Raw genomic sequence first — 27,786 nt, 5'->3', positions numbered from 1 at the left:
CAACGAGAAATCAAATTAATCTCATTCAAAATTGAACTCACTAGCGTGAGCACAAAAACACGTCGTATGTAGCTTTAGTTCTTTCGGTTGGATTAGAATGTTTTCTGTTTTGCTTGTGGGAATTTTTGCAAGTCATTACATTTGATTGCAATGGGATAGATGTCCAAAAGAATGATATGATTATTAAAGGCTACCAAGTGGTGATGGTACAATTTTCCTATATAAGATTGGAGGGAAGAAGTTAGGTGCTATTATCTTTCATTCATGCAAGCGGGGGTGAGCAACATGGGCTTTGAGTACTAAGTTCATCTTGCTTCCCTACAATGGCCCAAGGGATTTTCAATTGAATCCTTGGTCCTTCATTGTCTCCCTTACTGGCTTTTGAATCGAATCCCTTGGGGCCATTGTCTCTACCTAAAGAAGTGGAGGTGGTTCTTGTATGCCCTGACCTTAAATAGAGCCCCTTGTCAGCTTCTCGATTGACTCCCTTGGGGCCATTGCCTCAGCTTGAGGAAGTGGAGATGGTTCTTCTATGCCTTGATCTTTAATTGAGTCCCTTGCCGGCATTGTGCCAGGCTGAGGAGGGAGCAATTCGGATTTTGTCTGCTCTTCATGGGTAAGAAGCCCCTCAGCAGCATTGATCATTTCCTCGTTCGGATGGATTTCATCGCTGTTGGGCAATGTTGAAGGTTTCTCTTCTGACTCCAGAGCAGCGCGCTCCTCAACTGCTTCTGCTGATAAAAATGACTTCCTGCTGCCATTGATTATGTCCTGCAAATTTACCTCATTATTTTCAATCACTTCTATATTCTGGCCCACACCTCCAACGTGCATATCTGCTCCTCCACCCACTTCATTGACCTCTTTCAATGTAGAAGATTGTTCTAAAGAAGAGTCAGCACTCTCTTCTTGGCCTACTGGCACCGATGGGAAATCAACATGTTGGGAATTCTTCAACTTGGAAATGTCAACTGATTGGGAATTTGAGGTCTCCATTACATCCCTCCGCTTCTCGCTGACCATCGCCATCCTCTCATTGTCCCTCTCTTTGCTTGCTAGGATTGTCTCAAGTTGCTTCACCTCATCTTGCTTTCTACCCATTTGCATTTGCATCTCGCCGATACGAACCCGCATTGCCTCGATTTCTTTTGCCATGCTCGCACTATCCTCGGACTTAAATTGTGGACCTCTATGAGCATTTAGCTTCATCACTTTCAGCTCTCGCCTTAGCTCATTTAATTCATTAATTAAGATGACATTTTCTTGCATGATGACTAGGTGGCTCTTGTGATATGCTGCTGTATCTTTTGCAAGCTTGCGTTGAAGGCCCTCTACCTGCAGATCATTAAGATTTGTAAGATTGGCATGGATGCAATAATATCACAACTTGCCAAACAAAACAGCAAGTGGTCTCATGCACATTTCTTTCAAGGTACTCCCGATGTCTTGTAAGCTCTTTCTTCAAGTCCTGGTCTACAGGAACAATCTTAACTTTGTGCGTTCCATACTTCTTGTTGAGCTCCTTAACTGCATCTTTCAGGGCACGTGGTTCCTGTATGTTTCCCAAGGCGACATGCGTCATCATTGGACATTTTCCTTACCAAGTACTTCTTACAGACAGTTTGAATACAAGAAGCAAATACATTGAACACTCAACAGTACCTGAATCAGCTGGGTGAGGTGATAGAAGTCACAGTTGAAACTCTTTATGAGTTCAGAGGTCTTGTGAATTTTTGTTCTCATGTTAGCCTCTTCGATGCGCAGCCCATCCACTTTCAGCTTCATCTCAGCAATGATAAGCTCTTTTCGTGTGTTTCCATTATGAGCCCTGCAATTGCGATAAGCAGAATGTCACAGAAGCTGAACCCTTGGTCTCTTTCTGCAGTTTAAAGTCCTTCCGGCACAAAGGTGACACGCAACACCTCGAGACAACATCAAGCTCAAAAAACAGACCTTTCCAACTCTTTCTCCATGTTGGCAATCTGAAGTTTCGCATTCTGAAGCTCGAGCTCCCGTGGTTCAATGGTCTGCTTCAAATCCTTGATTTTGTAGTCCAAAACAAACTTTACTTTCTCCAGCTCCTATCAAGGCACATAGAACATAGAAGGAATCTTCAAAACCCGAGGTTGAAGATGCAATAACCTCATGCTTGCATTATCATGCACAAAGATCCCGGTACTTACTTGCGTCTTTCTTTTGAGCTCAAAAATACGTTTCTCCTTCTCTCCTATTGTGTCATCTCTTTCAGATACATCCTTCTTTAATGAGCTTCACCAAAAACCTCACAAGTCAAGTCTTTTAATCTTTGTAGCAGTTAAGAGTGACACTGTGGCACTGTGATCAGGACTTAGTTGTTTTCAAAAAAATTATCGACAACACTTTTGAATCCGCGGACAGACAAAAAACTTGGAAGACCCAAGTAAATAAATGCATAGTACAAGCCTTACTTTGACTAAGCAGAAGAGATGAAGTCAAAACTACTCCTGTATGAGGCTAATTGACGATGATACTTACGCAATGTCTCGCTCAAAGAAGCCCAAGGTTGAGTATAACTCCTTTTTCTGCTCAAAGAGCTGTTTAATTTCTGCCTTCTGCTCTTCAATATCTTTCTGGAACTCGTTAAACTTCTTCTTTAAAAGGCCATTCTCACCTTTAAGCCTCAGAATGGTGTCTGCCTCTTGTGCGAGCCTTGCCTCATATCTGCCATTTTCAACAAACTTATTGGCGATTTTTGGCATAGTTATGAATTTATCAATTTTGAATATGAGTACACTCCTAGTTTTGTCTGATGAGAAATGAGAAAATTCTTAGATGCAGTGGACTTCGTAAAATTAACCAAAGGAAGCAAGCATAGTTGCTAAATACCCACACTACACTACACAGACTAGTATCAATTATAAGGTTGTACCCGTTTGAACGTGGCACTACGCAAGTTAATTACCATTTCCTTTTAAACTCTCCTCCTTTTGAAAGAAATTTCTAAACAAAACCCATACACCAGAATCGAAGCTTTTACAACTTAATCCTAAGCAACACAGACCCACAATGGTGCTATAGAAATAGACTTTTATTACTTTAGTTTGATCTCTTCTATCTCCTTATCCGTGTCTTCTTCAGTTTGCTTCTTGATCTCTTCAAAGTCTTTCTTAGTTTGAAAGATTTCATGTTGTAACTTTTCATACGCTTGATGCTCCTCTTCAAGCTTTGTTTCAAACTCTTCAGTAAGCTCCTGTTCATTCTCTTACAAGTTAGAAAATTTTCAGTTTAACAAAACGTGCCCGCTCACTCTCACAGTGAAAACCTAGCGAGTACTAAAATAGATTATGAATTAACTTTGCTACATTTTTATTATACCGTTTACAAATGCATCAACAGTGAATTGTCGATCCTGTTGTTAGTCTCCATCCCTTAAAAAAACAGCAAAGTCTAATCCAATGAAAGGAATCATCAGTGCAGGTCAAGAGCAAGGAGCATAATTCGCACGCCATAAAGGCATCTGGATACACATGGAAGCATGTGAAATAAATTGAATTTGTCACATGCCCATGGGCTCGCTGTGCCATGTGGACATCCTACTACAACTCAGAGTGAAACCCTAGACAAGAATTGCCCCACATTGCTTGTTGAAGTTCAAGAATTATCCAGCCCTGGACACCCTCACTTTGACAGCCTTGGTCAGAGGCCAGTTTTCTTATGCTTCCACAAGTGGTTGGAGAAGGGAAGCCTAGCAGATCACCTCGGTTGTTGGATCTTTACCTCGAGGCTTACGGAGCTTACCATTTCAAGAGAACATGCAATTCCAGTGACTGATTCTTATGTAGTGCATGTCCTGCTGCCTAGAAGGGGCCACTCCACTCCCTTTGTCAAACTGATCATCTAGAATATGTATAGTAGTCATTTGGCATAGCTTTCTAGCATGCCAAGATGTTAGAATTTCACAACATGTATAATGGTGGCTTTTGGAAGCTCCATGGAGCAGATTCATGAGTAAGGGTCGTTTTCTTGTTGTGTCAATTGTGTGTGACTCGTGAGATAGACGTTCGTGTTGAGCCATGTACCTGGATCCTGCCTGCTCAATAGGCCTAGGCAAGACCCTTGTTCCTAGGCAATTTAGGGCTCAAAGTCTCTTAGCTTTGTAAGTATTCAGCCATGTGTCAATTTGAGATGACATGTCATAAATGTGCCACTTGGGATATGTATGACGATGTAGCATTTTTCAGGGTGCCCCCCATTTTACTGGGTCGTGGGGTTTTGGGATGTGCGTAGGGTATGATTAGGGGATCCCTACATAGGAACCCCCCTGCCCTTGTATCATCATCTTCATAACGTTGTCAGCAATTAGCCAGCGCTTTCTTGGTCACCACCTCTCTCTATCTTGAAATCTCCCTCTCTAAAGTACTTGAAATCTCCCTTTTCTAGAAATCACCCTCTCTGCCCCTCTATTCCCTTGCGTTTTGTTGTCTTGCAATTTGGAGACCTTGCAGCCTATCCAGATAAAAATATCTCCACCAGCCATCATCGAAAAGGTGTACCCAAGATTTGAAAGATAAGATTCCACGTCATTGACAATCTAATGAAAATATGTTCCAGAGGAAGCTAAAGTTTGTTGGAGCACGAAGACGAATGAAGTTACAATTTGATGCATCCCTTTGAATTTTAAGAAGACAGCAGGGATTCAAATCAAGCACAACAAAGAACCTACCTGTATGATTTGCTCATGAGAAGCCAACATTGCAGCATTTTGCTCCTCCCAGCGCTCATTCAGCATATCTTTTTCATGGCTTAAAGAAGAATATCTGAAAAAATTTAAAGAATGCTGTACTTGATATTTGCACTGAGACACGTACCTGAGCACATTTCACTTTCTAACAAGAATAAGCATACTAAACCAGCATTAGGACAGAATGCTAGGTATTCTGAATTTGCAGAATTTTGCTTGCACGGAGAAAATATGTATTTTCAAAAACATGAAAGAAAAGCAAGAAAACAAGAAAGTCACCTCATTGACAGGCTGTGATTGGATCCACTAGTGATGTGAAACTACAGCTAGCTATTTACAAGAACTCGGCTTCATATCCTGCTACTGTCTTATCATGAAGTTTACATTCAGCTTTCATAGAAGGAATTCAGAACCTTGCTCCAGTGTCCTTACAGATAAAAGGCTCAAAGAAATGCCTGACTTTCCAACCAACTTCTGAGAAGCCTTGAGTCGGTGACGATCGTGAAAGAGTGAAGGCCCTAATGGAATCCCCTCTTGCAACTTCAATCCCCTCTTGCAACTTCTGCAGATAATTCCCTGAACTCCCAATAACCCCCACCACCCCTCCTCTCTCTTCTTCCCTTAATGAGGCACTTGTTTTTTGGAGAATTTGTCTGTGCGTTTGTGGTTAACATTCGCTCTGCAGGGCCTTATCATTTTACTTAAGCTTCAAGTTTGGGATTTATATGCGAGTATAATAATTTGATTATTCAAAGCTTCTCTTCAACCTCAGGACTCCCTCTCCATGTGCAAGGCCCTCTAACACTGAAGTCTGCAACCCCTCTAGGCTTGACTCGTTCCATCTGTTCTTTGTTTGCACATTGTTAAAGGAGCCTTGGTGGTCGACTTCTTGCAGATCAGTGAATGGTTACACACTTGCAAAGCGACTCCCCGAAAATTGTACTCTGTGATTACTAAAATAAAATGAAATACTGGACCGGGCATCAGACTCTGGGGCCAATGCATCTCAAACCCGAACTCCGCCGCTTCTTGTCTCAACTATGTTCAGTTTTGAAGTGAAAGCGTTAAAGTTTCAATCCTGTTTGTGTGTTGCTATGAGATTACCGTCTTGTTAGTGCCAAGCCGGCTATATGGTATCGGAGCTTCAATCAATTCTTCCTCTACACAAGATCCACTGTTTCAAGCACATGCCATGGATTCTCACAGAGAATCTAATCACGGATGGGTGTGTGTCCTGCATACAGGTTTGCAGGAAGATGACTCAAATGGTAATAGAGATTCAAATAACAACAAATCAACAAATGAGGAGTTCGAGGATCTACTTGACGAAACCCCTTAAAAGGATCCACACTCTACAGATCTTTGTCAGCAATTGCAAGTTAGCACCTGTGTGAAGCGGTTGTTGAAGTTTGCTAAGGATCCAAGCGAGCAAACTATCTAAAGGACCAACCAATTCCGGAGTTCTATGACATGTGGCAATGGTCACCAATCCGCCCTCAAGTCGCCAATGAAGGTTAATGCAAAGCCAAAGTCCAACAAAAAGCTCTCTCGACAGACGAGGACATTGAACACCCTAGGAAGCAGAAATTCAATAAATTAATGAAGCATCAGAAACACACACAGAAAGGGCAGAAGTATTAGTCTTTCCCGGGCTACATGGGTCGACACTTTACTTGTGAAGAACTTGCAGAGAAGGGGTCTAGGAAGAAGCACCGCCAACGTGTTCACTTCAAAGACGACACTGCTATAGTACTTCTTCTTCTTCATCCTTAGTTTGAAAACGATGTTTTTTAAGACTTAAAATCATCTACGGATGAAGCCAAAACACATTATTTCCACTTACAATCGGAATACGTTTCTAACAGTGGCTTCTTTTAGAAAAGTCTCTTCGAAAGAGCAATTGGAATGGTGTGAAGCAGAGGTCTTCAAACATACAACGCCTCATGGAACATGCTATGGACAATTTATCGCTGAGAATAGGATTATGCTATGGGTAGAGAAAGAAGCATCAAAGGAAAAAACGAAATCTAAGAAGTTGAAGCCAAAGAAGAAAATCTACCACTCCTCAGAGCTGAAGGCAGAATCCAAGCAAGGTGCTTCAGGTGTAGAGAGACAGGACATATCTTAGCCAAGTGTCATAAGAAGGAGAAGAAGAATGAAGACAAACTAGAAACATCGAAAGCGATAGAGAAGTGGGCGAAGGAAGGGAAAATCAAGGGCAGACTTGTTTCAGATTTCATGGGGACACCTAAAGATCACATTGATCCCAACATAAAGCTCTACAGGATGTGGGGCAAAGTACAGGACCAGGACGCCCTAATTTTCTTTGATAGCAGAGCAAAGGCCAACTTTATCTCACTAAAAATGGTGGCGTGTTTGGAAATCAAGCCTGAAGAAATGGGGCAGAGATGGATGCAATGTTAGCCACACCTAGGGCATGAAGTCGTCGTAACACCTCTCACTAGCAAGCTGAGGCTGCATATTCAGGGTTACATAGGGCACGAGGACTTCAACATTATGCCTCTCGAAGAGTGTGATGTTTTGTTTGGATTCCTTGGCACGCCCAAAACAGCGTCGTCCTGGACTATGGGGATGGAAGATCAAATTGAAGAATAGCACGGGTCGGGAAGTGGTGATTGATGTAAAACAGAAAGGCGAATCAGAACCCCTTGTATTGGCTTTGGCCATTCTAAATTAACGAAATAAAGTCTTCTTGTATACTTGATCTTTCTCAATAATAATGATGATAATAAGGATCCAATTCGTCAAAGTTAGAGCGAGGGTGGCAGAGTTTTGTGCAAGCTCATGAAGAGAGGGTTTGCCTCGCGAGCTAAAGCCGAAAAGACTAGAGGATTAGACCATAGAACTGATCCCTGGTAGTACGACTCTGAATCGACCCCCTTATAGAGTGAGCCATGCTCACAACAGGAAGAAACCATGATCCAAGTACAAGACCTTTTTGAAAAAGGGCTTGATCTAGAAAATTACGACACCTTTTTGTTCCCGGGTATTGCTTGTTCAAGAGAGAGACGCATCCGGAGAATGTGTATCGATTACAGGGCTCTCAATAAGATGACTATCAAGAATAGGTTTCCAATACCCACGATCAATGATATACTTGATAGTTTTCAGGGTTTTGCGTGCTTTAGCAAAATCGATTGTAAAAGTGGCTATCATCAAATCAGGACTGCTCCGGGAGATGTATAGAAGACCACGTACCTGACATCATTCAGATTGTATGAGTATTTGGTGATGCCTTACAGACTCAAGAATGCTACTTCAACCCGATCTTCTAGGACATCATTCCTTTCTCCAAGTCCGAGATAGAACATAGAGAGCATTTGTTGAAAGTGTATAATTAAGGGAACATAGAATAGTTATAAAGGGGAAGAAAAGTGAGTTCCTTCCGGAGATACACTTTTTGGGACACATTGTCTCAGAAGAGGCTTTTAACATGGATCTAATGAAGGTGGCTGCCATTTCAGATTGGTCACTTAGAGATGTACATCATGTAAGGAGCTTTTTGGGATTATACTCTTACTATCCATGGTTCATTCAACAATTTGCAAAGATTCTTTCGATGTTGCATACCCTAACTTAGAAAGGGGTACCATTCCCTTGGGGATCTTCACAAATTGTGGGTTTTGAGAGATTGAAACATGATTTGACTACAGTGCCAATGTTGAAGTAGCCAGATTTGCAACAGTCTTTTGGAGTTTATTGTGACACTTGCAGAAGCAGTCTGGGAGCGGTCTTAATGCAAGATGGCCATGTCATAGCTTACGAGAGATCAAGATGTTGTACAAGCCAAAGAGGGTTGCACAAACATATGAAAAGGAGCTCTTACCAGTCATACATGCTTTAAGTCAGTGGAGGCATTACTTGTTCAATGCAGATTTGGCAATATACATGAATATGATTAGAGTTTGAGATACTTCTTGTCCCATGACAAGCTTTCGAACATTTTTTCGTAGTTCCATTTCCTAATAGTATATCTAAAGGGAAAGAAAAATGTAATTGCAGTCTCATAGACCCAATGTTTCGCAAGCCATAGATATCCGTTGTCACTTCGGTACCAAAAGACTATATTGTGTGTGTCTCGTAGCCTGAGGTAGAAGGTGTTGAGGGAGTGTCACAATGCTCCTTTTGTTGGTCACAAAGGCCTAGAGGCAACAATTAAGGGTGTTGAGAGATACTTTCGCTTTAGAAGAATGTGGACGAGAAAGTTTATACTTGTATGGTATGTCGGAAAGTGTTGTATGAGAGTCACTTTGTGACGGGACTCGTAAAGGCTTTACCAATTCCAAGTCGCCTTTGGGAGAGTATAGCAATGGACTTTGTTTTTTTATCTTCCCAAGATGGGACATCATGGCATATGGACTATAGTAAATAGATTCAACAAGCAGGTTATACCACTGAAGAATACATTAAAGGCCAACCATCTGGCAAAACAGTTTGTCTTGCACATCTTTCGCTTACATGAGATACCTACATGTATTGTTTCAGATAGGGATCCCCCGTTTACTAGTTTGTTTTGGAGAGCAATGTGTGAGAATGTGGGAACTATGCTCAAATTCTCTTCATCGTTTTATTCATAGACCAATGGACAGTCAAAGATAACCAATGCAATGGTTTTGGCCTTGTTAAAGTGTGAATAAGTCTTCTTGGGAGCAATATTTGCCATTAGTCGAGTTTACATACAACAACACCATTCATACGTCGACGGGGACAACAACCTTTGAGATTGTCAACCATGGCAAAAAGGTTCCTCCTATTTTGAGCACCAAGGACAGGATTTTTTAGGGAGATCGTTTTGTAGAGGATCACGAGAGTGCTTGTGCTAAGGTTAAGGAGGCTTTGCAGAAGTGTCAAGAACGGCACAAGAAAGCAGCACATAAGCATCACCGCAACTTGCAATTTAAGGAAGAAGTTTGGATGCTTCTTCGGTTTGAGAAGGTATGCCTTAGGAATATGAAGGGTAAGGAGAATCTTTTTCCAAAGAGAGCATGAGATATTACTGGCTCTTCAAGATTTCTGAAAAGATCAGCAATGTATCCTTCTGACTTCAGTTGTTGGATACTTGGAAGATTCAGGATGCAAAATATACAAAAGCAAGGGACACTTGCAGAAAAAGGAAAATTATTTGTTACTAAACAAAACTACATGAAAACAAACCATTCTTCAATTAAAAATAGTTTTAGAAAAGGCATAACATAAAGAAACCCAGTTCGTTGAGTTAAACGTACTCCATAAAACCAACGAACTGAGTTTCTATCACCCTCCAAAGATGATGGGAAGAACCTTGTTTCATTCTCTCTCGACTCCTGATGGGGGCGCAATATTGCAGTGTGCGCTTTACTTTGTGCGATGCAAGAAAGGCAATATTATTGCCCCTTCCCCCCCCCCCCCCCCCCCCCCCCCCTTTTTTCTTCAGTTCACAATTCCACATTATCAACCCTAAGGTCAGATCTGCAGGAACCAAGTACAGATTTGACCACCAACAGCAGCTCTGAAGAGGTTGACTTATGGCTAGCAAAGAAACTTTCCTCCCTTGCTGAAGCTTGTAAAATGGACAAGGTTCCTTTGCAGCTTAACAGACCTTCTGGGCTTAAATCTAAACCCAAGACCTGTGACTAGGCAACTCCCTAGAGAGCACTCAGCTTGGAATCCTCTTTGATCTTTAAAGATACCTTTTGGCTACATGCCTCTATTGTAACAAGTCTTCTTATCTTAGTTTTGGGATCCATGGGATGTTTCTAACTTTCTTTTGCCAGTCCTCATTTCCAACTGTCAATATTTTTCAGCAAGCACAATTTCTGGTGACTCTAAACCCTAACACCCAGTATCCATCTTCTGTCAGCGACCAGAGCTCCTGTGCCAAAGGTGACTGTAATATCAGTACAATATTTCTTAAGCTTGTAGAAGCGGAGATACTTTGTTCTGATGTTTCCAAAATTGACTGCTTTGCATCAAACAATATGCAAGATTGTAATAGCACCCAACTCTGCAATCTGCATAATGATTTTGCTTGAAGCAAGGCCAATGTCGAAGTCAAGCAGCTTGGCATTTTTAGAAGACTTCAGAATCTCGCAAGGATTCTATACCTCACTCACAAATATTTCAAGAGATTTTTAGTGACTTAAGCAAACCCTAGTAATTTGAAATGTCACCTTTGAACTTCTTGCATCATCTTCTGTTGCCACTGCTCTTCCAGTTCCTTCAATTGCTGTAAGTGTCTCTCTTCCATGTAGACTTGTTTCTCCTCTAGATTCAACTCCTAAATCACCAAATAAACAAAAACCAATAAAGGAAGAACTTTAGAAAGTGTGTTGAATGTTGTATGGGAGCACCAATTAGTATGGCTATATACACACATCTTTACCACCTACATTGGCAGAAACTTCACATCCATTTTGAACCAAAGCAAGTAGATAAATGATGCAGTATTTGGTTGCTAGATTATTTTATTGAATGAGATATGGTTCTGTATAGAGTCTTTTATATGCAAAAACACCATTATAATGTTCAAATTATGGACCTAAGGAATGCAGGGAAAACACTGTATGCCATAGTTGTACTCCATGACGTTATAGCTTGAAAAGAAAGCATCAACGTCATGCATTTGAGAATGATTTGGATGCAGCACTATCATACAGAGTTGAAACACAATGCTAAATATTATAACTTGAACCAAGTAAGTTTTTCTAACCTCCTGATTTTTCTCTTGCAGAAGCTTGTCATATCTTGATTGAGCCTCTTCAATTTGACGCTGGAAGCTGTCATTAATAGCCTTTACTTTCTCATTGAGAGAGATGTCCTTGAGTCTCATTTGATACTCATTGTCAGTCTTGAGTTCGGAAACCTATAGAGGATGATTCAAGCTAAGGCCAGGACTCTGAGTTGTGCAGGGCCATCCACTTCATTAATAAGAGGGGAAAAGCCCAAAATAAAAAGCAAAACACCTTCTCTTCAAGTTCTTGCATGTGAGCTCGCATCTCTTCCAGATCCGTTTTTGTTATCAGAACTTCTTCAGCCCATCCAAAGGCTTCCTTTTCTCGCCTTAAAGCACCAATAACTAGTGCCTTCTCTCTGTCCTTCACATCAAAGATAGATAAAACCCCATCCTCACCAGCCACAAAAAGCAGGTTTGCATCATATGAGGCAACCATTCTAGTAATATATGCACTACTTGCTTGAACTTCTTGGTACTCGCCTAAGTATTTTGAGGACAAAATCAGTTCAAAACTGTCAGCAGAAGAAACAACACAGAGCTCATAGTTACCAGCAATAAAATGGCACCTGATACATTTAAGCTAGAACCCCTGAAAAGTTCTACACCTCATGATAGCACAACAGATCAGCGAAATTGAGATAAGAAAAGTTCCAGATGAATTTCCCTTAACAAGCAAGATTGTTAGATAAGAAAAAAAAAATAGCTAGAGCTATTCTCTTACTTATGTCAAAAAGAATCATATAAAACTTCATACGCACACTCATTTGGCCTGAGATGTTTGGCCTGACATCACCTTGTTGATGTTGTAGTGTCAATTTGCACTTAAGCATATACTACCACAAGTGAAGCTATAAGCAGGAGCAACAAATAAGCCCAATACAGGAGAATCTCTACTGCCTTTTCCTTTTTCTAATTAGTGTTATTTGTTGGTCAGATCTTTTCACTGCAGTATCTAAGCGGAAATACTTTGTCTTTTTTATAGAACCTTCCAGTGCCATTGTGACTAACATGACCATGAAAAAAGATATGTTCTGTAGCATCTAAAATCGCAAGGCAAGTTAGACACTATTGTAAATGTGTCAGACGGGTATATCAACAAGAACTTCTTATACCTTATGGTACTTAAAAGTGTGTAAAACTGGCCCAATTGTAATACCTAGAGGAGCTGTAAATCACAAGCTTCTAACCTCCCACAAGCAGCCTGGAGCACCTAGAAGACTCCTGTTTACGCTCCTCCCATCATCGTATCCAGCATGCACTCAGTTTACGGTCAGCATGTTTTGGCTCCATTTGCTCTCAGTCTCTTCTTTGCTCCATTCTCTCTTTCCTCCATTTCCGCTATGCATGCTGACACCACTATCCCATGTCACTGCATATCATGTTCTCCAACGTCATACATAACAAGAACTTTGTGGTGCACCTTATGTCTTGAGTTCCCACTCTAAACCCTAGAATCTTCTTTGGGCTTACATTAAGTAAATGGTGGCTTTCGCCTCTAAGCCCGTCTCCCATTCCTGTTCCCGGCTGTTCAGGGCACGCCCCATGTTACTATGTTCTATACACCACCACATTTTACACAATTCAACGACACATTTGATTGGCTTGTATGATTTCGTGCATATCATTGTTTGGATGCAAACCCAGCAGTAGAAGCTCGGCAACATCAAGCCACATAAACAAACTCCCTGCTTGCACAGGTTACATGACTGAAAGGAAAAGTTTCAGACATTAACCTTAATTTGTATGCCATTCCTAATAGCAACAACACATTGTGCCTTTAAAACCACACACCACAAGCTTAAAGAAAACCATGTGAGCATTGCCTGTCAAGGGATAGCGATAACTCCGAACACCCCCAAATTCTGTACCCGCAAACAACAACCGGCTTCCATCAGATAATGAAATTTGTGTCAACAGAGCCGCACTATTGAAGCTCTGCAAGAAAGCATATTAAAAAAGTGTTACATATGCACCATAAGAAATTGCTGCTATTAAAAAAAAAAGGATTCCTTGAAGACAATAAGAGAAGCCTTACCTTCACAATTTGAGTTTCATCCATTTCTTTCAATTTTCTGTCTGAGCCAACAGCAATAAAGGTATTGGCATTGTATGCACCAGCTACGCAGGTATATGCACAACCCTTGAGAACATTCTCACGGTTTCGCTTGTAGTCTTTGACCCGCCATTCATAAATGGCTCCATCTAGACCAGCTGTCGATATAAACGTGTCATCCGAGGACCACCATACATATTGCACCTGAAGCAGGAAAAGCAAGCCCTCATGTAAAGACTCAGGGATTTGTAAATTTATCACAAAGAAAACAAAACCTTCAGAAACAAGAATTGGAGAGCTCAAACGTACAAAGCACCCCAAACAAAACTCCCCCAACCCCCACCACACGCACACACACACACACACACACCCCCCCCCCTTTCCCTTCCCACCACACACACACACACAGGCATGAAATATAAAAAAGAGAGAAAGAAAGCTTTATTAATGTCTTATAGAGGTCGAATTTGGCCTATGAGACAAAACGGCATACATGTGTCCTCTGGTCAGTGGTATCCAGCTAAAAGGATGAAAGACCCACTACAAAACAATTTAGACTAACAAGCGGGTGTGTGTATATGTATCAAAGGGATGAGAGCGATGGAGCTCTAACTCTAATGGATGTGGAACTATCTGCACAGGCGAGTAGAATCATGATATGCAAAAGGCTAGCTAGATCCATCCGGTACCAAACTCACAGTGTAGTATGGCATGCATAGGTGGATAGGGAGTGAAGAATCCCCGCAAAATAGCAGCAGGGTCTGAGAAGGCCATCTCTATCTCCCTCTCTGCGATCTGCTCATGTCGTGATCGGATATCCTCGATGGCCCCATGATGTACTCTCTAGGCCTGTTATCCTCGTGCTCTAGGGTATCTATGGGCTCGAACAATCTCTGCCTGCTATAGTGTGACCCATCCGTCACTGTCCGTGGTTGGGACTGGGGTAGCTCTCTAAAAAAGGTCCATGACCTATGAATGTTGCCCTCCACTCATGTGTGTGGGTGACTCGAGGAGCGTGTCCCTATGTGTCTCAATCTCTAGTAAGAAGGGACCCAGCTGTCTCTGGTCTCTCAGCTGCAATAGCACTCTAAGTGTGGGCTGTCCCATGAAAAGTGCTGCACATCGATGTAATCAAGATAACAACCTTCATCAAAAAGATCTAAACTTGAGAAAACAAGTACAAACAGAGCAGAAGAAAAAATAATAGTGAAGACCTTATATGAACATAAATTGGAGAAACATTAAGAACCCTACCACGTTAAATAGAACTCTTTGCTAGACAAACATGGATGCAAACATGCCTTACCTTAGACTGACCTCTTATGCTTATCATTTAACAGGAATGCATCATAAGTGCCCACAGATCTAGGTATACAATAGCATTAATATAAAAGCAAACTTACTTTACCGCTATGACCTCTCAAATTGCCAATGTTTTCACAGGTATATGTGGAGAATATCTGAACTACATTGTTATGAACAGCAGCGAAAAATTGACCACCATTGCTAAACGTACACTCTTGGCAACTCTTGATTCCTATCTCTTTTGCCAGCCGTATGTCATCAATCAAAAGATTCATGAACCTCAGCTTGTCTGAGAATCCTACCAGAACATGCAAGCCTGCATTCATTGAAAGAAAAGCAAAAAAGGGCAGAATCAATTGCCAGTTGAGATTTAAATAATTTTTCCAGGTTATACAAGTAACAAGAGCCCTGCGTCTAGAACCATTCCCCTGACCTCCACGATCGAGGTTCTTTGTGATTATTTTGGGTTGAGAAGAGGTTTTACAGTGTACTCTGCTCTATAGATGCACATCATGAAGCATACGTGGCTGAAAGATATCCACATTCCTTTCCGATCCTAACAAGCTCCAGGCATTTTATTACTTAATGATGTGCATCTATAGAGAAGATTGAGTTCATAAGTAAGAGTACACTCAATAAGGAATTAGTGTATGTTGAATGGGTTCTTTGCAGCAATCCCAGATTCCTTTCCAGTACACACATTCACTACCAGGCCCTAACAAGCTCCAAATCATTTGATAACTTTCCTCTACTCATATAGTACTCAATTAATATATGATCACTTACCACTGGGATGCAACGCCACTGAAAAAGCATCCTCATGAAAAGACTTCACAATCTCACAAGTCCTCTCATGATAGTTCCAAACACGTACACTTTTGTCAGCACCACATGTGACAACTATAGGCTTGCGAGTGCAAATGTCTATTCCCGTTATGCGTCCAAAATGATAAGCCTGCAAAACACCAAAACTGGATAGAAACTCATGAGCTGAGAGACCTGCAACGGATCAGAAAACTGTTCAATCGTCGAATCTTTTCATCCATACAAGATTTACCCCAGAGTAGATGTAAACACAATATGGCAATAAGGATGTAAGACCATAAATTGCAGAAAGTGAGAAATGAAAACCCATTAAGTGCTGATAGTGGCAAAGAGCATTGCACACAAACTCACAAGAAAATTTGTTTGAAGCTTCTGAGACAAAACAAGTGTTCCAATGTCAAGCCCATGCGAAGAACATATCTCACTTTTACCCAGCTATGAGAGTCGTCTTAGCATGTACCATGTAAAAAATGACGCTTCATTAGACAACAAACTCTTGGGCCCGCTAAGCTAATCTAGCAACCTAAAACTGGTATGCCAATTCCTCTGGATATTGGACAAGATGATATCCAACAACATGTCTGCATATGGTATTGTCTAACCATGAGACTTCAGAACAGTGTGCCTGTTTTTTATTTTGTAGATGAGTTTTGAAAAAGTACTCTCTATCAAAATTCAACTGGTAAGAGCAATCTATTTCCTCTGGATGTTGGACAAGATGCTACCCAACAACATGTCTGCATATGGTATTGTCTACCCATGAAACTTCAGAACAGTGACTTTTATTTATTTTCTAGATGGTTTTCAAAAAATTACTCATATTAAAATTCGCCTCAAGTGATCTAAACAACTGGAAAGAACCATCTCAACAAAGACCTAAATACTGATGTTTCCCACAACCAAAAGCACACGTGACTGCTTCAACTTTGGCTAAAAGGGAGAAAAAGTAATACCTGAGCAGCAAGTTCCTTTGGAATCTCGTCTTGTTTGAAAAGGTCTCTATGCTGAAAAGGTATAGTTACTAGGTGATTGTTGCTCAAGGTGCATCCTAGCAGCTCCTCATTTGTAGACAAAGCCAAACCACAAATTGTTGCTCCACCCTTGTCTACCTTGAAAGCACATACTTTCTTTAAGCCTTCTTTAACTTCTTTCTCATCTACCCTTTCATAAATGGATACACTTCCACCCCGTTCACCACAAATAATTCCTTTGGAATATAAAAGCATGATCTCCACAACACTGGAACCATCTGTAGAGCTTGGAGGCAATGTGGCCATTATCTGTCAAATAGCAAGAAAAGCGCATGAACATCCTTTTGGAACACAGCAAGGCTCTTTTTTCTCTCATGATGGGCAATTTAGGTACGCTCGCTCTTTCTCACACACATACACAACCAATATCCATGTGAACACACAGAGAGATGACGTCCACCCCCCCCCCCCCCCGCCCCCCCTCTCAAAAAACAAGGCTCCCACCAACTCTGCCCATCTCCAAGAAAGATTCAAAGAGCTCATGGATACCACCAAGGATGAACTCGTATGATAAACCGCAAGATTTTTGGTCAAATCAATTTTCTTTAAGCGGAGTTGAGCAAATTGAAGCAGGGAACCGAGCCTCGGAAGAAAGCAAGGGAGGAAGAATGGAAGCAAACAAAAGAGGCTTCCAAGAAAGAGGAGGAGGATTGAGCATGAGAGGAGGAGGCGATTGAGAGAGGAGATTGATCACCTTATAGGGGAGGTGGCTTCTCTACCAGACCAGTCCTCCAGAGAAGGAGAGATCCCCGAAGTTGACACACACACTAAGGAGAGGCTCACTATGGTGATTACTGCAAGCATAAGGAGAAGATTGAAGCCAAAATAGGATGGATGGGTGGAGGTGGTGAAGAAAAACCTTCACAAAGGGGTACGGGAAGAATCACAAAAAGAGGAATTGCAAAAAGTGATTCGACAATATCCACATCACCCGCATCCCGAGAAGACTCATTCATCTCTAGAAATGAATGGGAAGATGTTATGCAAGAAGCTTGGCTATAAGGAAGAGAAGACCCTCCCCTATAGCAAATCTTAGAGAGAGCCAGTAAAGACACAACCAAGCAGAGGGCTCTCATCCTAGAATTTCAGAGTGAGATAGAGAGGACCGCTTTCATGCGGTACAAGGTGATATTACGCACTTTCGCCCATGACTCCATCTGCCTTGATGACGACCTTACACGTATTCACATAGAGCATAGACGGCTTTCATGCCACGAGTCTTATAGGCCCGGAAAGTGGGCAAGAGAGCCATATACCACAATGGTCGAGTCATCATTGATGGCAAGGCTGTAGAATACGAACTTGCGACTATGAGAGAGATACACATGGTGGTATGGAACTCCAACAGGTCCCTATGATCGAACATAGGAGCCTGGCACCACATGAATAGAAGGTGACGGTTAAGGTTTGATGCTGACTGCTATCAAATTGATTTTGGAAAAGGTGAATTCAGGTTGGTTTGGACTTACGATGTGGATAAGTGTTGTTTGGGACAATCCTTACTGTGGTGATCCTTGGCCTCAGGGCAATAACCGCAAGGAGGAGACCCTTCTGGCAAGGGGCATTTGCTTTGGTAGTGCCCATAGTCCCCGCATCTGTAGCACAAAATGGGCCAATTGGATGGGCAAGTCGGAGGACGAGGTGGTCTTTGCTCTAGCTGCATGGAGGTGGAAGCTAAGGTGTAGAAGCTCTGAGGGGCTGAAGGAAGCTCTGAGATGGAAAAGTGCTTTGCATACCTTGCATAGGTGTAGTCAGCAAAGGTGGCATGTAGTTTGGAGGGCCATAGGGGGAAACCATGTTGGATGCAATTGCCAACCCTTGTTGAAGAGTAGGAGCAAGGCTCAGCCGTAGTTTCCATTATCCCTTTAGGTAGTAGCAATCCTTGTCTTCATGTCTAGCTTTTTCACAGAGGTGGCAATAAGCCCGAAGGGGGCATTCATGTGGAGGATGCCCTGGAGAGCGACATGAGCTACACCAGACCATAGCACTCTTGTTGAGTCCATAGCTCTTCTAGCTCTCTCCTGATTTGGTCCAAAGCTTCTTGATGTGGAGACTTCTCCTGTCAAAGAGAGAAGGGCCTCTCCTCTTGAAGACCTTGTTGTAAGTTTAGTGCTTCTAGTGTCCCTACGTAAAGAAATCAAGGGGTCAGACTGACTTTCCATGAGTATTGAGGCAGTCTCTACCTGAGAAGGGGCGTTGAATAGCTTCCTTGCCGCTTCTATCCTGGTAGCAGCAACGACAAACTCCTCCAGAGTTTCTTTAGGTCAGAGACTCTCTCGTAGGTTCTGCTAAGAAGGCTTGTGAAGAGACTTCTCCACCCACTTCTTGGCCATGAATTCTCTTGGTTGTTGGGAAGCTTGGCGACCAAAGACTTTGCTTGTCATGATTTTTGCAAAAGTCTCATCTAGCTGGAGCACTAGGTTTGCCAACTTCTCCAAAACCTTCTCTTGAAAGTCACCTGGTCTGAAAGCTTCACAGAACTCTTGCCTTAGTTGTAAGGTGCAACGGAAGTGAATGTTGATATTGCTCAAGATGAGTGCTCCGAACTATGCTCAAGGGTTCCTTTTACTTACGGAAGGGAGAGCCTTCCGTTCCTTTAGAGAGAGAGTGCAATGATCACAAACAAAGTGAATGCTACTGTGAATGAAAGTGCTGAGACTGAGAGAAAGAGAGAGAGAAGAATACGACACCAGACGGTTTTGAAACCCTCCTCCAAGGGCCCCTCTCTCTCTATGGCGAGAGAGGTCTATGCTATAGATTGCACAAATCTGGTACAATGGTCTAGATGCAATGGACTTGCCGATGATGTCGACGACAATGATGACGGGCTAAAAGTGAAAAACGCTAGGGCTGAAATGCTAAAATCTGCAAAACGATGACTTCCTGCTGAATATTGACACTGTGCAAGAGAGGGTATGCAACTATGACTGGCCTAGACATGCACGTCTTGCTAGAGGCTCACAAAGGCGCCAGGCTCAGTCCTAAGCTAGGTTATAACTAATGCTAGACCATGGTAGAATCATGTCCACGTGGCGCAAGTGAAGTGCGCATGTGACATTAGTGTTGCCCAAGTAGCAAAGTGGTTCTTAACAAACTAATTGTACCATTTATCTGCTAAGCCATCCAAGGTTGACAAGAAGAGCACTAGGTAGGCGTCTTCTCTTTGAGGCCACGACCCCTGCAGAGGGATACAAATCTCCTAGCATGGTCATCTACATCCTTTGTGGCCAGTCCTTTGAAAGTGGGAAAACTTTATGTTCACCTTAGTGAGAGAATGCTTGTCAGCTCCTCCATGGCTGCCTGCTCAAGAGCCTATTGTAGCACAGTTGGTGGGAAGTGTAATAGGCCAGGGGATCGGGGTGGTGAGGAGCTGGTTGAGGGAGTCAAGGTAGATGCTTGAGAAGGTAGGGGTAGTGGGGCAGGGAGACTTGTACTCGGCACAAAAGGCTGGCACTTTCTGTGGTAGTACTTCAAAGGGGTCCGTAGTGGGCTTTGTCGATCTTTAGATTGTCTTGTGTGTGTCATGCAGTAGCAACAAACCCACCCAAGCTCTAGGCACAAAGACCCTTGAACTTGTTGGATAGTCTAGACCCACTTGACCAGACTCGACTAGAACACTCCAGCTAGACTAGACGAGCTAGACCAACCCGGACGAGGCGAACATGGACTAGACCAAGTTGGACGAGGGCGGAGGTGTATAGGACCTAGCTAGACCACACCAGCTGGCTAGACCAAGTGAGGGGTTGAACCAGCTAGCTCCTTAAACTCGACCATGTATGCTGAGTGGAGTAAGACTTCAATTGAGGTCCCGCTGGGCGTGCCAAAAATGAGAGCACCTGTAGCAGGAAAAATGTGTCATGCTCTCTATTGTGGGTGCTCCTCAATGCAATATGCTTGAAAACTCACTGCAACAGAAAGAAAGCACAATAGAGCAATGGTATGAGCAACTCAAAGACACAACAATAGACTCAGAACTCAATGGAATTCGACTAACTCATGGAACCAGTACAGACTCTCGCTGGCAACACGCTTAGCTCCGAGCCGAGGACTCTGAGGTACAATGGGGGTGTCGAGGATCCAATGTGCAGGGAGATGAAGTAGAAAATAGATGAAGCATAGGACGACTAGAACCAACTACACATATACAATCATAACGAGCCACCAACGGCTAGCAAAATATCCCAGACAATCTAGCTATGTCTTATCTCCAAACTGTGGTGGTGCTGATCAAAATCTGGCCACGGTGTCCACTAGACTACCACCCGTGTCTTTCTACACGTCACTGCCTAGGTGAGAGTCCGTCCAATGTGAACCCAAGACCAATTGTAACTATAACTACATGTCTTGTGCAAGTGACTATAGCCCTGCTACAGCCGCTCTGAGGAAGACTAGCAGGTGTGCAAACCAAACAGCATGCCTCTACGTGTGGCCAAGGAACTATGAATGGAGTTGAGTGTATCTGCTGAAAGTTTGATTCCAATGGATATCCCATCGAAGTCCATGATGATGGTATCTGTGCCAAAAGAGAACAAGCCTAAAGAAGCGATTCTTGCGGCAATTCCTTGCACCTGTAAACTTACCTGACTAGAGCTATTTCTATCTGCCTCTTATTGCCTCTCTTCATGTGGCTCTCTCAGTGGTTGAGGGGGTTCAGTACCAATGCTAGACTAGCCTTATGCGATGTCTCAAACTAGACTGTAGCAACCCCTTCCCAATGGAGAGACTGTCACAATCCCAAGAAAAGGAGGCACGCAAAAGCAAGCTCTGAGTAGAGTGGGTGTGACACAGCCAATGTAGGTGATGGATGGCTGATGCACACGTAGCGTGGGAAGCAAGAGTGGGCTGATGTGCCGCAAAGTGACACAACCAACGTAGGCGATGGATGGCGGATGCGCAGATAGCGTGGGAGGCAAGGGCCGGCTAATGTGTAAGTGACGGCTGGCGCACAGTGTGGGTTGACACTTCGAAGGTAGGACACGCTACACAGAGGCTCGCTCGTATTCTCGACAAGCTCTCTCTGTGTGTGTGTGTGTGTGTGTGTGTGTGTGTGTGTGTGTGTGTGTGTGTGTGTGTGTGTGTGTGTGTGTGTGTGTGTGTGTGTGTGTGTGTGTGTGTGTGTGTGTGTGTGTGTGTAAGGATTTGACCAAGAGAAGGAGAGCTATGTTCAGGTGTATGCATCATATCCTAATCTATTTGCAACGGAGTACAAGGACTTGCGAGGGGCGAAGGGTGTGAAGCACAGGATTATACTCAAAGAGGGGTACAAGCCGAAAGCGCAGAAGCTAAGTAACTAGGGGAGATTCAAAAGGAAGCCCAAGCTCTTAGATTCAAGTATTATCTAACCCGTGAAGGAGTCGGAGTGGGTTTCTCCAGTGGGGTCATCACTCCAAAGAAGAATGGGAAACGGAGAGTGTGTGTCGACTACAAACCATTAAATGCAGCTCTACCAAGTGGAATCACTACCCATTATCGTTCTAGGACAAGATCTTAAAACTTAAACCAGGTCGCAACCCATGAAAGGTACTCAATCATGGATGGGTTTTCAGGGTACTTCCAGATAGGTATTGCGTTTGAAAACCAATTGAAGACTACTTTTATCTCTCCATGGGGATGTTTTGCCTACCGCAGGATTGCCATTTGGGTTGGTAAATGTCTATGCTACCTTCCAAGATTGGATGAAGAGGGTGGTCCATATTTGGGCAGGTTCATCAAGGTGTTTATGGACGATATCGGTTGCTATAGCTCTAGGGCGGAGCACCTATCGAAGTTGCAGTTATGTTTCCAGAGCTTAATGAAGAAGGTGGTCGGTTCAACCCCAAGAAGTGCAAGCTGGCACAACCTCGAGCTCAGCTATTAGGCCATGTGGTGTCGCAAAATGGAGTTGAAGCTAATCCGGAGAAAGTCGAGGCTCTGGTTCTAATGGAGCCTCCGTTAAGTGCTCAAGGTTTCGCCTCCTTTCTACATAATCTGAAGTATTTGTCGCGGTTTTTTTGGATGTTGTCCCAGTATGTGTATCCTCTTCAAAAAAGGGCTCATCAGGTTCATGGGTTTCAACGAGATGAAGAAGCTCGAGAAGCTTTTGACAGTGTAAAAGATATCTTGTGTCAGCCACAAACGGTGTGTCCTCCCAACCATGAGGATGATTTCTATGTTGCCATGATGGTAGGTACTGTGGCGATTGGAGCGGTGTTGCTGCAAAAGGTAGGGAGAAGCTACAAGCCTATCTACTTTGAAAGTAGGGTGATAAGTCCCGAGGAGACTACCTATACGGAAGCAGAGCAGTGGGTGATGGCCTTGGTTTTTGCTTGCAAGAAGTTCAAAGTGCATCCCATTGTGCATAAATTCTATGTGTTAACAGCTAACAATCTATTTTCCCAAGTGGTGCTGCATTTATAGCCAAGGAAGCAAATTATGAAGTGGACACTAGAGCTAAAGGAGTTCTTGTTTGAGTTTAAGATCAACCACACTAGTCGGTCTCACTTGGTGGACATTTTGGTCAACAAGGGCATTGATTTGCCGGTTTATCTAACGGTTCGTGGGAGATGAAGCAAGAGAGGAACTGGATTTGGAAGTTGCGTTTACTATGTGGTTTGATGGTACATATAGGAGGATGATACAGAAAGCAGTGGGTGGTGTGGTCATACAGGACCCGCAGGGCAAGGTGATCTTCTTGAAGTCCTATGATCTAGAGGACGTCCACACCAACAATGAGGCAGAGTACCTCAGTCTTCATTTGGGTTTGAAGTAGTGCATGGAGTTTGGCATTTCCACGTTGGTGGTGAAAGGTGATGCGTTGCTGGTCATCAAGCAATTGCTACGCCAATGGCAGGTAAAACGAGATTCCTTGAAGCATTGGTTTTTTGCCATCAAGAAGCTACTAAAGTTCTTTGAAGAGGTTCAGTTTAAGCATGTCAAGAGAGAGCAAAACCAAGAGCCGGACCAGCTAGCTAGTAGCAAGGTATAGGTGCATGTTGCAGGGCTATATGTGGCACCAGCCACTTACACAGGTAGAGAGTCCTTGAAGGAAATAGAAGATTTTCTGGGTACAAGGCAGTGTTCAGAGCGTTTATCCAAGCTACATAGGAGAAGGATGGTGCAAAAGGACCGCAAGTTTACATTGGTAGGTGAAGACTTGATGACCTATGGTAGAGACCGGGTTCTAAGGAGAGTGCTTTACAAAGAAGAGATTGGCATAGTGCTGGAGCAATGCCATGAAGAAAGCGGACATCAAGGAAAAGACCACGTGCTATTTCGAGTGCTAAGAGCAGGTTTTTGGTGGCCTTCCATAATACGAGATGTGCATTATTGCTGGAAGACCTACCACGAGTGCCAAACCATGGGTAAAAGGTGTCTGGTAACCGAATCGCAGGGGGCTATCATCGCTCAGAGTGCTTTTGCGAAGGAGGATTGGATGCCATCGGTCCTCTCCCTAAGTCGGCAAGTGGGAAGAAGTACATTGTGGTGGCCATTGACTACCTCACTAGGTGGGTTGAGGCTAAGGCAATTAAGGAGGTAAATTCACATGTTGGGGCTAAGTTTGTTTTCTATTGCATTTGTTGCCATTTTGAAGTGCCATGGGTGCTCATTTCTAATAGAGCCTAGGGGTTTAGAAGTAAGTTAACGCGGGCATTAGTGAAAAAGTTGGGCATTCACAATCGGTTTTCTTCACGCCATCATACCCAATGCAATGGTCTAGTGGCGAGCGCCAACAGGTAGGTCATTAAAATGCTGACGAAGTATATATACAAGCAGGAGGCAGAGTGGGAGGCAAATCTAGAGAAGTGCTTATGGGCATACACGCCGTCCTATAAGGTGGATACGAATTTCACTCCATTCAAGTTCATCTATGGTAAAGAGGCAGTGTTGCCAGTGCATGCACAACGAGGTGCTTTAAAAGTTATGTGGCACGTCAATGCCACTCAGTAGGAGGTTTTGCAGGATCCGATTGTTAGTCTTGATTGAAGCTTTGCAGTTGGACAGAGAGGCAGCATTAGACTATTATGTGAATCAACGAGAGAAACGAGTGGTAAAGTCTGCCAAATAAGAAGATACAGGAAGGAGACGTGGTGATGAAGTATGAGAGCTACTTGGCTTTCACTTTTCAAAAGAAGTTTAAGAAGAAGTGGATGGGGCCATATAAGGTGCAGAAGGCCTTTCCTAATGAGACCTATCAGCTAGTAATGGCAAATGGCAAGCTTATTAGGCGCACAAGGTGAACGGTGTGCGGCTCAAAATGTACTTTGACAGGGCTCTAGTGCCTGATGTGCACCAGATTGTAGCCAAGAGGGGTTGCCCCGGAAACCCACCTGAAAGGGACAGTATGCCATGAGGATGGAGCTTTGTACGTATCCTCTACATATAGTTGTGGTTTTCAAATGTGCTTGGTTGTGAGTTTAGTGCAGTTTTTAAGTTCAATAAGCTTGTTTTTGGTTGGAAATGAGTGTTCGACGAGGAAGTTGGGCAATGATTGTGCAACTAAAGTTGGTTGATGTTGCAAGCAGTGTAGCACAGTGCTATGGGTGTCCACATGTACATGGCGGGATGCTAGAGCAGGTACGAAGGCAAGTGGTGGTTGAAATGCATGATTTGATGCGGTTTGTGAGGCCAAAAGGGGCAAATTGGGATGGTAGGTCGAGATGCCCGAAGTGCTGGAATGATGCCTTGGAAGGTGGTGTTTGAGGTGCTCTAGAAGCCGGTCAAGACGGCTCGTCAAACGGAGCAGTGGTGTAGAAGTTACAGTAAGCTAAAGGCGGAATGTTTTGCAGATTCAGACGACAGGGCAAGTGGGGACAAGTGGCCAAAGCTGGTGTGAGTGGATGGATGCAAAGTGCTCAAGTTGTGGAGCATGCAAGTCTTCCCGGATCCTCAATCGGAGCTCGGATGGGCAAGATATGGCCAGTCAAAGATTTTCCGTGGGCCAGTTGTGAGCCAAGTTGACAGCATCAGTAGGCGTGCCATCTGACATTTTCTTGGGTCCGCCAGAGTTCTCAAAGATAGTGTGCATCACGTGGAGTCAGCTCGAGTTGACGGTGCGTCAATCGGAATGACGGGCAGCACGTTATGCCAGGTTGAAACTTGGAGCATTTGCTCGAGAGAAGGTGCCAAATGCTTTTTCCGTTTTTAGTGGCCTTGGTTTACGGCCTCGGTGAAGTCGGAATGCGGCGGGGCTTGCAAGGATTGAAGCCAACAAAGGGAAGTTTCACCGGGTTTTTACGGCACCATCATCGAAGCACTGTGCACCAAATGGCAGGTTTTGAAAGGTGGGAGAAAAAAAAAAGGTTTTTTTGGACTTTTTAGTGGAGTTCAAGGGGAGTTTGGAGGGGTGGTGGCCCACGAGCTGCCACATCGCAAGTCCCATGAACCCATATACGTGGCCTTGGAGCAGAGGGGGATGGTATATATAATGGAGCGAGCAAGTCATTCGGAGCATGAGGTGAGAAAGAGAGAGTCCTCTCGTTGTGGCTATGGCGTGGTGCACCGTCGGCGTTGCCCAGCCGGCTGGCGGGCGGTTTGGCGTTGCGGTCTCGTTGTCGACACTGCCGTGAAGGTGATGATGTGGCACCCCGCAAGGGGGGGGGGGGGGGGTTCCCGCGCCTGATGGGGCCAATATCTTTTTGAGGGAAAAATGGCCCCTCCCCTGGAGCAACGACGGCGCCGTCGTTGCCCCCTTGGGTGCAAAGTGTATAAAAAAGGGAGAAGTGGACTCGACCACCTAAGAAAATTCTAAGTTGAGGGGCCTTGATGTGCCAATCACACACCATATACCAAAAAATTGAAGGGCCCTCTATAAGAGGTTGTAAAAAAAATGTTTTGGGAGAGCTTTCTCGGGCTTTTTTGGGGAAGAGAAAAGAGACCATCGAGAGGAGTTCTTGCACAAGGAAATGAGCTTGTGGGAGCTATGAGAAGTGTCTTTTTCTTGCCAAAGCTAACCATGGCACCAGCTCTTTGAAGCTTGTAAGCGTTTTTAGAGGAAGAAGAAGCCATCATTGTCGCTTTTGGTGTCGTTCCCCCTTCTTTTTTATGCTACTCTTGTGCAATCCGCGGTGTTGTGTGCGTGAGTGGGTGTACGCCGAACCGGCAGTGTTCCATGTTGCAAAGATAGAGAAAAGAGAGAGGTGTTGTGTGAGTAGAGGGTTGTGGAATGAGCAGTGCGGAGTGAGTGTGCTTGCTTGTGGTGCTACAATGGGTGCGTGAGTCAACGGAGTGTGCAAGCGAGGCTCTGCTGGTGTGAATGGTCTTTTTTGAAGGTGAATTCGAGAGGACAGTGGTGTTATGAATACCCTGAGCCATATAGTGGCATTGTTGTGTGTTGGGCGTGTTCTCGATTCCCCCTCTCCAACTTGTGGGCACAAATGCCTTGCCTCGTCACTGAGGAAGTGCGACAGATGCTTAAGAGCCCTCTCCTACCAGGGGAGCTTCAGGAGGCTCTCAAAGCACTCCCTCGTAATAGTTGCACAGGAGAGGATGGTTTGACTCCCTGCTTTTTCTTGGAGTACTGAGAGGTGCTTGGACAGGACCTATGTAGTGCATACCAGCACATTTTGTGCACTAGGGAGATGCCTGATAGCATGAGCAAGGGTTTGATCTACCTCTTCCCCAAGGAGGGGGAATCTCCACATGAGATTCGGCCATGGTAGCCCATCACCATTCTCAACTCAACCTACAATTTTTTCATTCTTTTTTAAAACTCAAATTCTGCCTACAAAATTCTTGCAAAGGCTTTTGAGTTTGAGAATTCAGCCACTACTTGAGAGCATCATACATGAGACTCAGACAGGCTTTGTCAAGGAGCATAGTATCCTTGACAACATCTTCACCTTTTGGGAGGTGACTGTCCTCACGCGCCTGCGAGGAGAGGATCTTGTGGCGCTCCTTCTCGACTTTGAGAAGGCCTACGACAGAGTTGACTGGGACTTCGTAGAGGACACTTTGCACAGGATGGGTTTTCCAGTGTATGGATTAGAGGGGTGTCTGCTCTCTATAGGTGTGCTCAGAGTCAAGTGTTGCTAGCAGGATGTCAAGGGGAACACTTCATGGTTACACGCAAGGTTGTCCTCTTGCCCCCCTTCCTATTTCTTTTCTACGCAAAGCGATGAGCAGATTTCTAGCCTCACAGGAG

At 43.7% G+C, this 27,786-nt stretch overlaps 1 protein-coding gene across 1 annotated transcript in view; it reads right to left on the bottom strand.

The window, feature by feature from the left end:
- The window catches only part of LOC147433694 (uncharacterized), a 43,305-nt gene continuing 15,519 nt past the window's right edge, over positions 1 to 27,786 (bottom strand). Inside the window, exons 4-19 of the mRNA XM_086490329.1 lie at positions 16,590 to 16,916; positions 15,598 to 15,766; positions 14,910 to 15,127; positions 13,489 to 13,710; positions 13,277 to 13,388; positions 11,683 to 11,933; positions 11,430 to 11,582; positions 10,891 to 10,997; positions 4,703 to 4,796; positions 3,075 to 3,229; positions 2,515 to 2,700; positions 2,184 to 2,268; positions 1,954 to 2,081; positions 1,663 to 1,828; positions 1,421 to 1,552; positions 1 to 1,335 (exon numbers count right to left, since the gene is read on the bottom strand). Coding sequence (XP_086346455.1) covers positions 451 to 1,335; positions 1,421 to 1,552; positions 1,663 to 1,828; positions 1,954 to 2,081; positions 2,184 to 2,268; positions 2,515 to 2,700; positions 3,075 to 3,229; positions 4,703 to 4,796; positions 10,891 to 10,997; positions 11,430 to 11,582; positions 11,683 to 11,933; positions 13,277 to 13,388; positions 13,489 to 13,710; positions 14,910 to 15,127; positions 15,598 to 15,766; positions 16,590 to 16,916 — 3,390 coding nt within the window. The 3' untranslated portion in view covers positions 1 to 450. The remainder of the gene's footprint in view (positions 1,336 to 1,420; positions 1,553 to 1,662; positions 1,829 to 1,953; positions 2,082 to 2,183; positions 2,269 to 2,514; positions 2,701 to 3,074; positions 3,230 to 4,702; positions 4,797 to 10,890; positions 10,998 to 11,429; positions 11,583 to 11,682; positions 11,934 to 13,276; positions 13,389 to 13,488; positions 13,711 to 14,909; positions 15,128 to 15,597; positions 15,767 to 16,589; positions 16,917 to 27,786) is intronic.

The sequence above is a fragment of the Adiantum capillus-veneris genome, chromosome 19 (genome assembly GCF_014529385.1).
Source record: "Adiantum capillus-veneris isolate H3 chromosome 19, ASM1452938v2, whole genome shotgun sequence".
NCBI lineage: Eukaryota > Viridiplantae > Streptophyta > Polypodiopsida > Polypodiales > Pteridaceae > Adiantum > Adiantum capillus-veneris.
The sequence above is the reverse complement of the archived record's forward strand: the minus strand, read 5'-3'. Positions and strand labels throughout refer to the sequence as shown.